The following is a 14517-nucleotide window of genomic DNA, read 5'->3' as shown; positions in this document are numbered from 1 at the left end:
AGAACGCTAGCGTTTTCCAACGGCCTTGTGCTTAGCCCGACCGGCGTGAGGGGGCGGCAGCGCTCCGAGATGGGCCAGGGAAGAAACAGCTGTCATCCAGCCTTTTCCTGTACCCCAAAGAGCAGCTGCCAAGTTCCTTCCAGCCCCCAAGCGCTGGAAGCCAGCCGAGGCTGGAGACCCCTTGGAGCTAGCGCCTCCTGTATTGGGGAGAGGGGAGTCTAAAACAAAGAGTTGCTATCATGGGAGCTGCCGCCAGGCTTCCAGCTCTCACAGCTTTGTCTTTGCTAGGGGCCAGGAGCAAATCTGAGGAAAATGTAGGAGAGGATGAAGAATAAACTAACCGAGAGAGAAAAGAGAGAGAGAGAGAGAGAAAGTCGACTTCGAACTCCAGAAGTGTCCTCAGCCCACTGATTTTGACTGGAGGTCTCTGGATCAAATCTCGTTTTTGTTTTGTTTTTCTCTTTTGGTTTTTGTTTGGTTGTTTACCCTTTTAGATTGATAGGGGAGGTTACTGAGCAGTGAACAAAATCCAACGGTAGCCAAAGGAGGCGGAAACGCTTCCTCCTCCGATGTAGCGACCTAGTCCTGCTAGGCAACCATAGGATGCACCCGACAAAAGTCCTGGGGGACCGAGTGGACACCTGAGCTAGCAGATCCAGAGCGCTAGTGAGCAGTGAGGGCCTGATTCAGACCCCTCAAGCCTCAAAGCGGGCTTTATGCAAATTAAGGCCAACACTAATTGTTCTAGAGCACCAAGCCTTTTCTGAGAAGTCGCCCAGCCGGGCTTGCAGCTGGGTATTGTATGTCCTCACCAGTGGGAGGTCTGGACACCTTGCTTGCCCGTCTGGGTCCGCTGTTCAGGCCTGGGGGTAGAGCAGTCGTGGCACTCTGGAAGAGGGGTCTGCGTGCAACACAAAAGCCCGCAACTGAGTCAGCCGCAGCCCGGGCTGCGTCTTTCGGTCTTGCCCCCACCGCCCACACCGGAGGTTTCAGTGTTCCTAGAACAATAGAGGGCTGTACCTCGCCTCTCGGCCGCTAGAGGAGGCACAGAGAGCTGGTGCCCGCTCCAGAACAATGTAACCCGCGCGTTGACCGGTCCCCTGCCGCGGGCTGCTAGCCCTCCCCGCCACGCCGCTACGCGTACAATCAGCGCCCCGCTTAATGCAAAGGCGGAGCTTACAGCTTGCCATGGCCAAGAAGCATTAACTAACCCGCATCTTAATTTCTCAGCACCTCTTTCTGAGAGCTTAACCTCTCTTGGAGTCCTGTCAAACCTCAGCAAACCCTTGCAAAGGCTTGTAGCCCAGCAAGGGCTGCAGGCCAGTGAGCCAAGGAGCTCCTTATTCTGGTGTCTCTTTCCAAAGCGATGAATGTGACAGCCTCAACCTTCGTCTTTGCACCCTCTTTCCTGTAGTCAGTGACACCGGAGTCCGCCAGACTCCGCTCTTTTGGTGGGTCATAAAGTCCTTGGGCTAACACCCAAAGCCTCAGATAGGTTCTGGAAGCGGTGTTGTGTCCTGGCCGTTAGTTCCCAAGCGCCGCAAGGGTGTCTCCTGCCCGTGACCAAAGAAGTTTGCCTGCTTTGGTGGGCAGGAGGGGAGTGAAGAACTTTTTCTTTTCTAAGGAGCAAACCCCGCTAACAGTCCAAAGCATCTACATTAGGAGACTAGGCACCCTGGAAAGCGGAAATGTGTTGTCCTAAGAAAGTTCAAGTACACCGGCTTTGGCTAACCGCGGCTCTCGAAAAGCAGGGCTTCTAGAGGACACCAGGAGCCCCGATCCCGCCTCCCACTGTAGGAGGAGGGGAAAGGTCAGCACACTGATAAGCGGACACATGAAAGGGAGGGGGCAATGAGAACTCAGAGGCAATGAGTGAGAAAACAAGAGAAGGGAAAAAGGGGGAGGGAGAAGAGAAATAAGGGGGAAAAGAGAAAGTGAAAACGGAAGGAAAAGAAAGAGAAGGAAGGGGACGTATACAGGAGAGAAGGGGCCCACAGCTGAAGACCAGAACCCGCGCACGGACCAGCCCTACAAGCACGCGGGTGCAGTTTCCCCAGCAGCCTGGCTGCCGGCTGCCCCTGAGCTTACCTGCCAGGCGTAAGGCAGACATGCGCTGGAACTCGGGCTCCTGCAGCCACTTCCACATCCTGCGGAAGGTCTCCCTGCCAGATTTGAGTTTACTCCAGGGTTTGGGATTCCGGAGCAGGTCGGAGAGAGTCCCCTGAGAGCGGCATAGAACCCTCTGGGCGAAGATCGCCTGTGGGATGCTGTAGCGCTTCAGCTCGGCGGTGATCCGCTGGGCCACCTCTTTGGTGTTGATCTCCTCCAGCTGTCCCGACGTGGCCACCTGCGAACCCGAGGAGGACGACGGGGGCCGCTCGCGGCTGGGAGCCAGCACTGGCCCATGGGACTGAGTGTGGCCCGGGTGGTGCAAGCCATTGAGGTGAGACATCATGGCCGCAGGCGGGGTGCCCAGGCCTCGGGACAGGTGTTGCTCACCGCGGGTCAGCATGGCAGTGTGGTGCGCGTCGAAATTGGGGCTGAGCATTTTGTCGTGGCCCGGCGGACCATAGTTGGGCAGGCTCTGCTGAGCGTTGTGAAGGCCACCCAGTCCGTTGCCCAGCGGGGTGGCAGCCAGCGGAGACAGGCTCTGGCTCATACTAGGCATCTCCTTGTAAGGGCTGTAAAGGTTGTTCATGGACGGAAGCCCGCGCTCGTCGCGCATGAGGGTGAAGCTGCCACTGACGTTGCCCGACAGACGCTGATGGTGATGGTGGTGGTGGTGGTGGTGGTGAGGGTGGTGGTGAGGGTGCGGGTGGTGGAACTTGTCTGACACCGTGGAGATGGGTGGCAGCGGCTGGAGCGGCGTCAGCGTCGTGTAGGTATTGCTCATGCCCATGCCTGGCGGGGACGAGTCGCAGGACATACTCATGGCGTGGTGCAGCGGGATGGAGAGCTCAGGCCGGTAGTCGCTGCCGTCCAGGATCGAGGCCATACTGGTGACCATGGCCGAGCGCGACGCCGCGGCTGCCGCCGCCGCCGCGGTGCCCAGCTCCTGATGCGCGGTTGGCGGCGGCGGCGGGCCCCGCAGCGAGCCAGCAGCGCCGCGGCCCGCGTGGTGGGGGCTGGGGCTGGCCAGCAGCTCCTGCTCATGGCCCGGGCCCCCGCCCCCGCCCCCTCCGCCCCCGCCGCCGCCCCCGCCGCTGCCGCCGCCGACCGGCCCGTGCAAAGTGCCCAGACTTTCCATTGTCAGCTCCGGGTTCATGGCGCAGCCTTCTAGGTCTTTGGTGAGGCATCGATAGGCGGTGTAGGCAGCCTTCATTCAGTCCATCGGGGCCCGGGGGCGGTGGGAGCGGCGGGGGCTGCCGGCGGGCTGGCTAGGCACGCGTGGCGTGGTTCGGCCACGGGGCTCGGGGGGCGGGCGTGCGAGTGCGGGAGTGTGTGCTGGGGCGTGCGTGCGGGTGTGTGCCCCGGGCTGCGGGCGGGCGCGCCCGGGGTGGGGGTGGGGTGGGGGCGGACAGGGCGTGCGTGCGGGAGAGGGGAGGGGGTAGGGAAGGAGGGAGGGATCACCGGGCCCCGCCGCTTGTGCGGGCGCGCTGCCTCGCCATGTCCGAGCCCACTCTGGCGCCGACGTCTTCTGTTTGGGTGAGCGGGAGCTGTCCAGAAGGGCTCTGCCGCTTGCCGGAGCAGCCAACCTATCCTCCCGGGCCCGGGGCGGGACCGTGCTCGATGGGCATTAAGAAAAACCAATCGGCGGCAGGAACGGCCTCGGAAGGCAGACCTTCTCGGAGCAGCTGCCAATGGAGGTGGAGGGGGCGGGGCCGAGCGTTTCAGGTTTGGCTGACAGCTCGGTTCACCACCACCCCCCCCTTCTCATTTTTTTGCTCCTGGAACCAAGCGTCAAGGAGAAGAAGGGAGGAGAAGGGGGGTGCTGGGGAGAGAGAAAGAAGCAAGAGTGCGGGGTACCAAGGGGGGGGGATTATGTGAGAGATGCCGCTTTCCGCCTCTCCTGGGCAGCTAGCTACAATTTGGGTTGATTGCTTCGGTTTCTTTAGTCTCACCTCAAAGCTTTTCTTCACTCCCCGTAAGCTTGTGGTACGGTAAAAACAAACGCGCGTCTCCTAGCTAGCCACTTCCCGAGAGTCCCTCGCAGGGAGCTAGCAGTCTAGCTTTTAAAATGCAGGCGCTAATGTGTTCTAATGCACGGTAAATTTCCGAGACTGGGATGTGCATAATCTATGGGGGGAACAGCAGCTCGAACGCCTAGGCTGCCTAAGAGCTGCGGCCGGCGGCGGCGGCGGCGGCGGAAGGTTCACACTGACGGCGGCGCAAGCAGCCCTAATGCATGCAAAGTTAACACAATAACATCATTTAATTACTGGGCCAACCCATAAATCTCCCAGTTATGAGGCTTCAGAAGGGCCCTACTAGATTGCAAAACAAAACTAAAATTCCAGAAGCTGCGGTTTCGAGGTGACCAAATGCTTGCTCCTTCAGAGAGCAGGGAAGAAGGGGGGGAGAGTGTAGAACTCGTGGGGTTGGGGGCGAAGATTGTTATTATTGATATCCACAGCCCCACAAACTTCTCCTGGGGGCAAGGAGTGTGCAAAATAGTGGGGACTGCACCCGCGTTATCTTTCCTCTATCAACACACACACACACACACACACACACACACACACACACACACACACGTACCGCTTATCTCAAATTCTAGAGAGGACTGTCCACCCTAGGTTACTACTGTAGGTAGGTAACGGTCTGCCTCCGCTGGCATTTGCATTTTCAGCTCTGGTTTCTAAAAAGCTCCGAGCCTGGGCTGGGGCACTGACTACGAGGGAGAACGCTCTCTCGAAAGCCAAGCCGTAGCTTTAAAAAGTACACCTTCGTCTTCCTAGAATTCTGGTTGTTTGACAAACCCAGGTCGGGAGGTCGGGGTGGAGGAGGTAGTAATTTCCGCGAACTGTGTGGGGGATGAAGGGTTGCAGGAGACAGCCAGAGAGGCCAACACCCGGCATTGAAAGCCTTAAAAGTAACAGATTCTTCCAAAGCAGGTTGCGCTCCGTTTGCCTCCGAAGATTCAAGCGAGCTCGAGGTTGCGCAGATGTTGCCTTTGTTTAAAGAGACAGTAATTAAGGACAGGGTGGACATAAGTTTGAGAAGCGTGACCTATTTTCTTTTGATCAGCTGTCAAAAGAAGAGCAGGGGGTCTTCTTAAGACAGCCCCCTCCGACCATTTCCAGCTGTTAGGGAAAACTTGATAAGGAAACAAGGACAGCCCAGAATACTGTCTGTGCCTTCTTGGGACCAGAGAACGGTTTAATTCATTTGGAAAACAGTTCTTCTCGAAGTGACCTTTTCTGCGGGTCTTCTCTCTTTTCCAGCTACAGACACACCCCACCACCACCCATGAATGTCCGGTGGTGATGTTATTCATAGATCAACTTTATTGAGCTCTGGTCAATATGTTGCCAATTATTCTTTCAAATAGCATCCTCCGTGACACCAAAGCTTGGGTGAGAAAGCGGCACTCCTCAGTCTTTGCCAAATCTCTCGTTTCCTAGCTCTTCACATCTTGAGTGTCACAGAAGAGACACATAAAATAATGCAGTTTTCTGTTGCTCTGGTGTCTTCCCATGTTGCTTCCTTCACTGTATCTATGGTGGTTGGGCACAGGATAATTCAAACTGGCTAATGTTTGAAACACACACCTTGTCAAACAAAAGTTCTCCAGACAGCAACCTGCTTTGGTCTCCTAGTGCTCAATGACAGGACCCCAAACAACAGGGAAGGACAGGGCAGGGAAAAGGTCTCTCTGATGGACTCCAATGCTGACTGTAACTTCCAGTTGCTGTTGCCCTGGCTTCAGGCTCAAAGAGTAGCCAGTGACCCCCTAGGCTGATGCTGCGCACAAACAGAACACTAAGCGTATGCATTTCCATTTAACTATTTTTCAAAATGATAAACTAATTTGCCAGACCACCAAGGTAACTCTGCTCCTGGGAATTGCGTTTCTGTGCTGAGGACAGAAAGGTGAGCTGCGTTTTCTCTCACTGCCTGGCTTCTTTCCCTCCTCCCTCTCTCCCTCCATTCCAACCCCCCTCCTCTCAATCAATATTGACGATCTCAGGAAAATGATGAAATCGCATTGGGCGTCTTTGTATATAATTTCATTGGGTTAAATTAAAGCAGATTTTTTTCCACGACATTTTCCTAATAGCTTTGACGTTTTATGTACCAACCCAGAACCAGAAAGGGATAATGAAAGCTCTTGTTTAGTTAGCAACCTCATTTTTTACTGACTTGGATTTTAGATTTCCTTTCTATAAAGGGAAAACTATTCATTTCCCACCTCGAGATAATTTTAACAGTAGCAACACTAATGAGATTTTGAAATAATGTTTTGAAATACTTTGGTGTTTCTTTCTCATTATGTCTCTAATAAAACAAAAGGGAGGAGCTGCCTTTTAATCATCCCTTGTTTAGCCCCATGCTCTGCTCAAAGCTTAACAAGTTCTTTAGGTCAGGGATTTGCCTTTTAACGTGAACTTACACTCTGCTTTCCCTGCCTCTCCAGCATTTGATTCACAAATAGTCTATGGAAATGTAGTGCCCACACAGCCATTTCTGTTAGAATCTGGGGACCTGTATCAGGCTTTGTGTCAGGACAGGGAGATCCACTTCTCCGTATATCACATCTGCAGGTCAGATAGCCTTCACAATCAGAAATGTAAATGAGGATAGAGAAAATGTCTGACAGGCTAGATTTTTGCACGATAGAAGAAAAAAAAATTCAGAGCTTAAGTTAGAAATGGACTGAAAATATTTACTATCAGGTTTTCATTTGTACTTTTCATATTGAAACAGGGGAGACTCAATTAAAACAGGCACTCTATAAATTATTCACAAAAAATACAAACAGACCCTAAATCAATACAATCTGGATAAGACACCAACAGCTTTGTTTTAAGTTAAAACACACACAACACAACAAAACAACAAAACAAACAAAAACCAACAGCAGCCAAAGCCTAGTCTGGAAAGGCACAGGGCTGGAAAAACACCCAAACACTCAGTATATACCCAGGTTTGGTGTTGGCCCCAACGTATTTGTGCTACAGCTAGGTTTATCAGAGCAGTACGGGGGGGGGGGCACAGTGGTGGGCTGTTTTGGATTATTTTATTTTTGCCTTTCCCCAAACCATCTGGCGTGTGAGTGTAGGGGTATTGATCAGGGTGTGTGAGCTGCAGACCCCATGCCAATCCATAGCCTTTCTAGCAATCAGCATCGCCCATGAATTGCAGCTGTCTGTGTAGCTCCGGGACAGAAATCTTCACACACAAAAAAGCACCCCCCCTCCCTTATCAAACACATCATCCATTCCTGGGTAAGTCAATATCATTTCTTTGTCATTGTGCGAGGGAGGATTATGCAGGAGAAAGTTTTTGTTGTCTGTGTGTGTAGCTGCTGCTGCTGCTGCTGCTCCGACAGCCTTTTTCTTTTTTCTTTCTTTCATTTTTTTTTTTTAAAGGAAGGAGAGCAATTTTCTAGCCATTGAATGGTAATGGTTTTCCAGTAAGGCCTCAAGCGTTTATATGAATCGGACAACAAATGGTGTTTTAATATTGTGGGGGAATTTCAAGAAGAGAAAGAAATTCTTATGTTGCTGTACACAAATAATAGGAGTGATAATAGAGGCTTCCTTTTAATGGTGGAGAATTTTCTTCCCTTTTCTCAGAGTCTCTAGTAATGAAGACCCGGCAAGTCTCTGTGATTACACGTGCAGATGCACCGTGGGTGTTTGTGGCAGAGAGGGAGCCTTCAGAATTGTGGCTCGGTTTGATATCTCCATTAGCTTCAATTTTCTTCTGTCTGAAAGCTTGGGCTGCTTGAACACAGGAAGAAAACCAAAACTAAAGCCGAAGCCCAGCCCAAGCCCCGTCAGCTTCTCATCCTGTAAAGCCACCGACACCTTTCAAATGTCCTGCTGGATAATAATAATAATAATAATAATAATAATAATAATAATAATAAAGTTTTCTAGTGGCTGAAGCCAAATTAGTCTTTTGGAAAAAAACTCCTGCCTCCTCTTATGGATCGTGTTAAAGTATTTCTAGGTGACCAGATCCTTCAAATGCCTGCCCCTAACTGCATAAGGTTGGCAAAAGACACTTTGCTTGGGGGTGGGGGATGGGGCAGAAAGCTGGTATTTGTGAGTCTTTTCTTCCAGCTTATCTGGCCTCTTAAGGGAAAAGTTGAAGCTACAGAAGCCCTGTTCCAGGAGAAGCTTTTTCTTAGAGCGACAAGTTCAGCTCTAAGACTCGGAAGGTGGAGTTGGAGGGGTGTGTGTGTTTGGGGTAGGCGGGTATGTTTGAGAGCAGGTGAGAAGAAGTGACCGCCACCAACCCAAAGAGCCTAGGCGCCTGCTTACAGGGACTGGCAGTGCAGCAGAGGCAGCCAAAACCAGAATCGTGACTTCAGCCGAGCTGAGACACCAGCAGATTGACCTGCCTAGTTGTTAAAGAAAGCCAGGAACTGGGTTAACCATCCCTAGTCGTCTTTCTCTCCCCTCATAGATTTGGAGACTGCTGAAGTTTGGTGCCCAGTTTCTCTCTGTGTGTTACTGTCTCATCTCTGTCTCTTTCTCCTCAGTCCCCTTTCTTTCCGGCTGGAGCACTTCTAGTGTGGGCAGTGGAGCCTCCTTGGAGCTGGACAGACCACAGCTGAATCTAGATACTGTAGGTTCTGCCAACACACCTTTCTTGTTCGGAATCGCGCCCACACCCCTTTCCTGGTCTTTTTTTTTTTTTTAAGGCTGCCAACATTGCTGAAGGCGCTTGGAGAAGCACTTCTCCTCTATGTAGAAAACGTAATAATATTAATTTTTTTAAAAAAAGGTATATGGGAAGTTGAGGGCTCTAACTTGTGAATACTCAAATACTGGAGTACTTCTTTGGGGGGAAGGGTGGAGCTTGTGGCATTTTTCCGAGATGGGAGAAGGTTAGCTTGCTCTAAAACTACGTGGCACTTATAAGAAAAGCAACTCGAAGCCTGAGGACGAGGAATTCCCCCCTCTCCGAAGTTCATTTCTCAGGCTCTCGAGTCACCTTGGCCTCAAAGTCCCCCGGCCTGGGTTTGGGGTTTGGGGGTAACTTCCGTGGCACTTTTCTCTTTAAAGAGGGTTTCCAGATGTACTACTCAAGTGGGCTGAACATGAAGTTTTCCTTTTGTGAGTTCGTCACCTTACAAAAGAAGACCGGGCGTGAGGTCCCTTTGTCCCGGTCAAGTTGCGCGTGAAATCTTTTTTGTTGTCTTTTCTAAAGAAAGGCAAAAGTTGCAGTTGGTTGTAAAAGGGACAAATTTAGCTCCTTGAAAGTGGGGCCGTTTTTTAAGTTGCCCGCAGACACTAAGTACGGCACCACTTTTTAAAATTTATTGTCCTCTAAAAACCACCATTTATTTGTTCTAGAAATCACAATTTTTGAGGACTTAGCATTATTTATTATTACTACGAATACCTAGGACTTTCTCAATAAAAATGAAAGTTTAAAAGATCTTTCATTTGTGTAGGTACCACGGGGGAAGATTTTTAGCATAGAGTATTTTAGACACTGGCCAAAATTGAAACTTGAGAAACAGAATTTTCGATTTAAAAATAAATTCTTTTTAGTCGGAAACTAGTATAACAGGGGTTTAAAAATATTTATGTGTATTCGGTCCGTTAATTAAACTCGCACATTTTTTTAAAGACTTTTCGACTATCTGCTCTCAAAGAAATTTAAAAAAAAATCAAATCATTCTGAGTTGATCTTTCGAGGTAACACTATTAAAAGGCACAACATACTTTAAGGTTGTTTTAGGAGAATTTCATGACCACAAAATTGCCTCGATGTCACCTTACGAATTCTGCATCGTTTTTGCTTGCAAACGCGTGTAAGAAATCAAGACTGGCGGCCGCGGGAGTTGCAGGTGGCCAGGGGGCTATAGTCATTCTAGAAGCGGGACTTAACCACTGTGAACCCGCTCGCTCCCTGGCCGGACTCAATTGGTAGGGTTGCCCAGAGGGGAACCCAGCTCCAGACCTGGGATTGAAAGAGCAAAGCGTCTACCCTGCCACCGGGAGGGCCCGGGGAGGAAAACCTGTTGGCCCCAAGGCAACAGGGACGCCCCAACGTGGGGGCCAGCTGTTTGGGCGGGCCAAGTGTGGAGGCCTACCGAGCGGAGTGGGCTGGAGGTGGTGATGGAGAACGGGGCAAGTGAGTCCAGCCCGTGGGGGTGAGTGTAGAGACCACAGAGGAGGGCGTCTGGAGGCTCTGGGGGATGGTGTCAAGGCCTTGGTGTAATGGCTGCGGTGTGTGTGTGTGTGTGTGTGTGTGTGTGTGTGTGTGTGTGTGTGTGTGTGTAATTAGAGGCCCCACACCCTGGGGTAGACTTCAGAGGATGGCTGATATGGGAGGATACTGGGCACGGAGGCCCTGGGTGCTGGCCTCCAGACTGAGGGTGGTTGGAGGCTGTGCCGGGTGGGTTGGAGATCATGGAAGCGGGGTAGCAAGGTTGTGGGGGCTGGTGTGCAGGTCATGGAGGCGGGTGGACGTGGAGATGGTGGGTGCAGGTCTTGAGGCTGTGGAGGTAGGTTGGAGACCCTGGGGGCAGGCGTGCAGGCTGTGGGAGCTGGAGTGAGCGGGTCTGGTTGCCAGCCAGTCGAGTCCGGTCGGTCGCCCTGGGGTTGGCCGAAGGTTCTCTTTGCGAGGAGGCGCGGCGCGGCCCAGCCAGTGGGGAGGGAGATGGAGGAGTAGGTCAGGATTGATGTCTAAATCAATGCCGTTTCTAGGCGCTTCTATCTTCCTCAAAGGCAACTCGCTTTTTTCCGAGGGTGGGTTTCCTGTCCCTTCGGAAAGTCAGCCTGAGATGGGTGTCTGCACAAATCACAGCCGCAGCTGGGAGCCAGGGACCTGAGGGTGCTGGTTGGATCTGCAGCCCGTGGCCACAAGGAGGGGGCTGTCGAACCCGAACGGGGGGCGGGGGCGGGGGCGGGGAGCTCTGTGGAGCGCCCCGCTTTCCCTCGCTTCCCCCAGCAGTCAGGCCTGCTCTCCACATCTGCCTCTGGCTCCCCAGCCACATCCAGAAAGGCGTAACCCCACCTCCCCGGCCAGGTAGCTCGCCCAGCCTAGGCGCAGGCAGAGGCCTGTCCTCCGAGCTCGCCCTCTCAATTTTCCACTGACCCCCAGTTTGAAGGGATCGAGGAGGGGCCCCCTATACTCCGAGGCCAGGCCGGTAGGCCTGGCTGCCTCTGATTTAATTATTCACTGATGAATCAGACAGCTGCAATTGTGAAAAATCAGCGCCCACTATTGATTCCAGGCCCGAATGGGGGTGGGGAGGCTGCGGGGAAGGCAGGAGCGACGCTGGGCCCTCGGGTGCCCTCGACCCGGCGACCTCGGCGGGCTGAAAGGCTGGGCTCGGAGCTCTGCAGCCAGTGGAGCGCTTCCCTCCCCTCCGGCGGGCTCCTGGCACTCAGGGGCGCTGGGGCAGCCGTCCCCACCCACGCCTGACCCGAGGAGCCCCAGGGAGCGTGGCGGACTCCAGGCTCTGCGCCCGCAGCGGGAAAAAAAAAAAAATCTGCCACCAGCAACAAGTCCCGGTGTCTTGGCAGCCGCCAGGGCAGTGGGTGGCCCAGTCTTCCTTCCTGTCCCAGGGCTGAGAGAGGAATGTGTGTCCTGGGGAGACATGCCAGTGTCCTCAGAACCCGGGAGCGCCAGTGCAGAGTACGTGCTAAAGGGCCGGTACAGTTGGAGCTGCATAATTGATGCAGCAACAGAGAACGTGTTAGATGAATCCATTGACCCAAGGCCTTTGTCTTCCGTATCTACAGGAGGAAAACACCGGAAGCCCATATATAGGTTTCATGTCTCTTTATCGCTCCACTGAAAGCCACATATATGGGTTTTCATTATAATTTGAACTTTAATACATCATTTTTTAAAAATAGAAATCACGTTATGGAGAAAACACACAGGGTATGCAGGATATCGAAGTTAATTAAGCGCTCCTTCAGTATTTCACCCCCCCCCCGTCTCCCTCCCTCCCCCTCCCACTCTTAAAAACTTCTCTTAAGTATTAGCGATCTTCTTTTTTCCTGAGATGTGCTCCTCAGGCTCTATCTGGTTAGGGTTGAGCACCAGCTCCCAGGAGATCAAACACGAGGCGGGGTTTGGGGGGATGGGGGGGTAGGGGAAGGGGGCAGGGTGGCTAGCACTGAATCCCCTGCTGATCAAGCACAGTTTTCAGAAAATGGCCTTTCCTTTATTCTTCACTTGAGTTGGTTTAATGGATTTTTAATTTGGGGTAACCTAGTTTGGGGGTTTGTGCTTACACAAACCAAGCAGGACACACTGTGATAAATTCTTTACCTTGGCGTAAATTGATAGCAAAATAGTAGAATTCTTGGAGTAATCCTGAACAACAAGTCTTTTTAAATTATAAACGTGGAAGTTTGTGACATTCCCTGTTTAGATTCTTTTAGGAGGCAAGGAGACATTTACGGTTGAGGGAGGTGGAGATGGGATGGGTGAAGCCATTTTTAAGGATTTACAGACCAAGTGTTCTCTGTTCTGGTTCCATAGAGCCACTCCGTGAAAGCAGGTGTGTGTGTGTGTGTGTGTGTGTGTGTGTGTGTGTGTGTGTGTGTGTGTGTGTGTGTGTGAATACTTTTTGTCTTTTAAGTAGCTGTTCCCTAAGCTACTGAACCATTTCTACCACAGTGCACATGGTGAATATCAGCCCATATTTACAGTCTAAGTCTTCATTTCTAGATTCTCTCTTCTTCCTTCTCTCCTCCCCTTCTCTTCCTCCAGCCTCCTCCCCCATTCACACACTTATCACACCTTCAGATGCTCCCTTGGAAAACATTTAACTCTCTCTCATGCCCCCCTTTCTGGTTTTAACTCCCCAGACAGTATTCTAAGTTTCTTTCTTTGTGTTATTTTCCTTATTACTTAAGTGACATTATCCACAGTGAGTTAAGACTGTGACGTTTCATTACCTACTTGGGGGAAATAACAGCAAACCTAGTTTATATTTTTTAAAGTTTTTTTTTTTTTAACTTGATTCATGTATCAAGAAGAACTTGACATTGTTAAGTACGATAACTTACCTGGAATGTAAATTGAGTAGGTGCAAAGCCTAGGCTGTGGGAGAGTGGAAATTGTAGTGTTAGATGTAAAATTATAATAGGCAACTGATCCTTTTAGCCGAGCTTTTCACCTAAGAAATATTTGAGTGTCTATTATCAGCCAACTAGTGGTTTTGCTTGTAAGTAGCAGAGGCTGCCTTACACTAACTTAAGAGGGAGAGAACTTCAACTGACTAAAGCAGACAGCCGAGAGAACTATAGGAGAGCCCTGCGGGAGAACCCCAGGAGGACAAAGCAGGAAAAGTGAGCCCTGGGCTGCTGGGCAAGTCCTTACTTAAGCTCCACCTCTGTTGCTGCCACTAAGAAAAGCTCCCAACTCACCCCTTCATGGTCATCTTTACAAGAGCTAGTGGTGTGTGTGTGTGTGTGTGTGTGTGTGTGTGTGTGTGTGTCCGTCCCCTGGTGCATATACCAGAGTCCTAGCTACCAGGACTTTAGGAAAAGAGGAAAGAGGAACATTGTGTTCCCCCTTGCAATGTACACATCAGGGTATCCCCTCCAGATGGGAGGGTGCTTGGAGAGTGGAACAAAGCAGAGCATCCAGAGCTGTGTAACCACCACACAAATGCTGTGGGTCAAACAGGGCGCAGTCTGGATGTGGCTCCTGTTCTTGTGGACCTTCCATTTTCAGTAAGATGATAACTACGCATGTATTTAAATGTGAAGTGTAAAAACAACCAAGAATTATTCAGAGCCTACTTATAAAACATTTTATGTTTTATCTTTTTGTTCTTTTTGGCATGATTGACTGTTGGTGAGGAGAAGTTAAAAACTGTTGCTTCATGAGGCACTTATAGCTAATACATGACCCTAAATCTCAAGGTCACAGTGGACAAGGGCCTGCATTTTAGTCCTTTCTTCTTATTGGCCAGTTAGTTGATGAAGGGCCTTGAGGCTCTTCAAGGTCCCCTGTATTTAAAGCCTTATTGGCATGGGCCAACTATTATGAAAATGGGTCTTTAAAATTTTTAAAAATATTTTTACTTTTTATAACAATATTTTTATTAATTCTTCGAACATTTTACAGTATGTATTTCGAGCATATTCACCCCTCCCCCAATTCCTCCTGTAAACCCCCTTCTCCATTCTTATCTCCTTCCTCACCCAACTTTGAGTTTTCTTTTTTTCCCCCCTCTCTCTTTTCCCCATCCAGACCAGCGAGTGCCATCTAACTGGTCTTAGGAGTGGGGCAAGATAGAGTCTAGGCTCATTTTCTGCTGGCTCTTTAGTTGTCTTGATCCTGAATCCAAATGGTTTTAGGGCTTCTGGCCTTAGAACGTTTTTTTCTGGGAGACTGGAGAGCTGGCTCAGCAATTAAGAGCCT

General features: G+C 51.0%; 1 protein-coding gene across 2 annotated transcripts in view; it reads right to left on the bottom strand.

Annotated features, from left to right (window-relative positions):
* The window catches only part of Onecut2 (one cut homeobox 2), a 56691-nt gene extending 53035 nt beyond the window's left edge, over positions 1-3656 (bottom strand). For both annotated transcript variants that reach the window (XR_006065934.2, XM_016003711.3), the window contains exon 1: positions 2089-3656. Coding sequence is in view for 1 of the 2 variants with exons in the window: in XM_016003711.3 (XP_015859197.3) it covers positions 2089-3322 (1234 nt within the window). In the remaining variant the exon portion in view is untranslated. The remainder of the gene's footprint in view (positions 1-2088) is intronic.
* Between the last annotated feature and the right edge of the window lie 10861 nt (positions 3657-14517).

Source organism: Peromyscus maniculatus, chromosome 19 (genome assembly GCF_049852395.1).
Source record: "Peromyscus maniculatus bairdii isolate BWxNUB_F1_BW_parent chromosome 19, HU_Pman_BW_mat_3.1, whole genome shotgun sequence".
In the NCBI taxonomy this organism is placed as follows: Eukaryota; Metazoa; Chordata; class Mammalia; order Rodentia; family Cricetidae; genus Peromyscus; species Peromyscus maniculatus.
The sequence above is the reverse complement of the archived record's forward strand: the minus strand, read 5'-3'. Positions and strand labels throughout refer to the sequence as shown.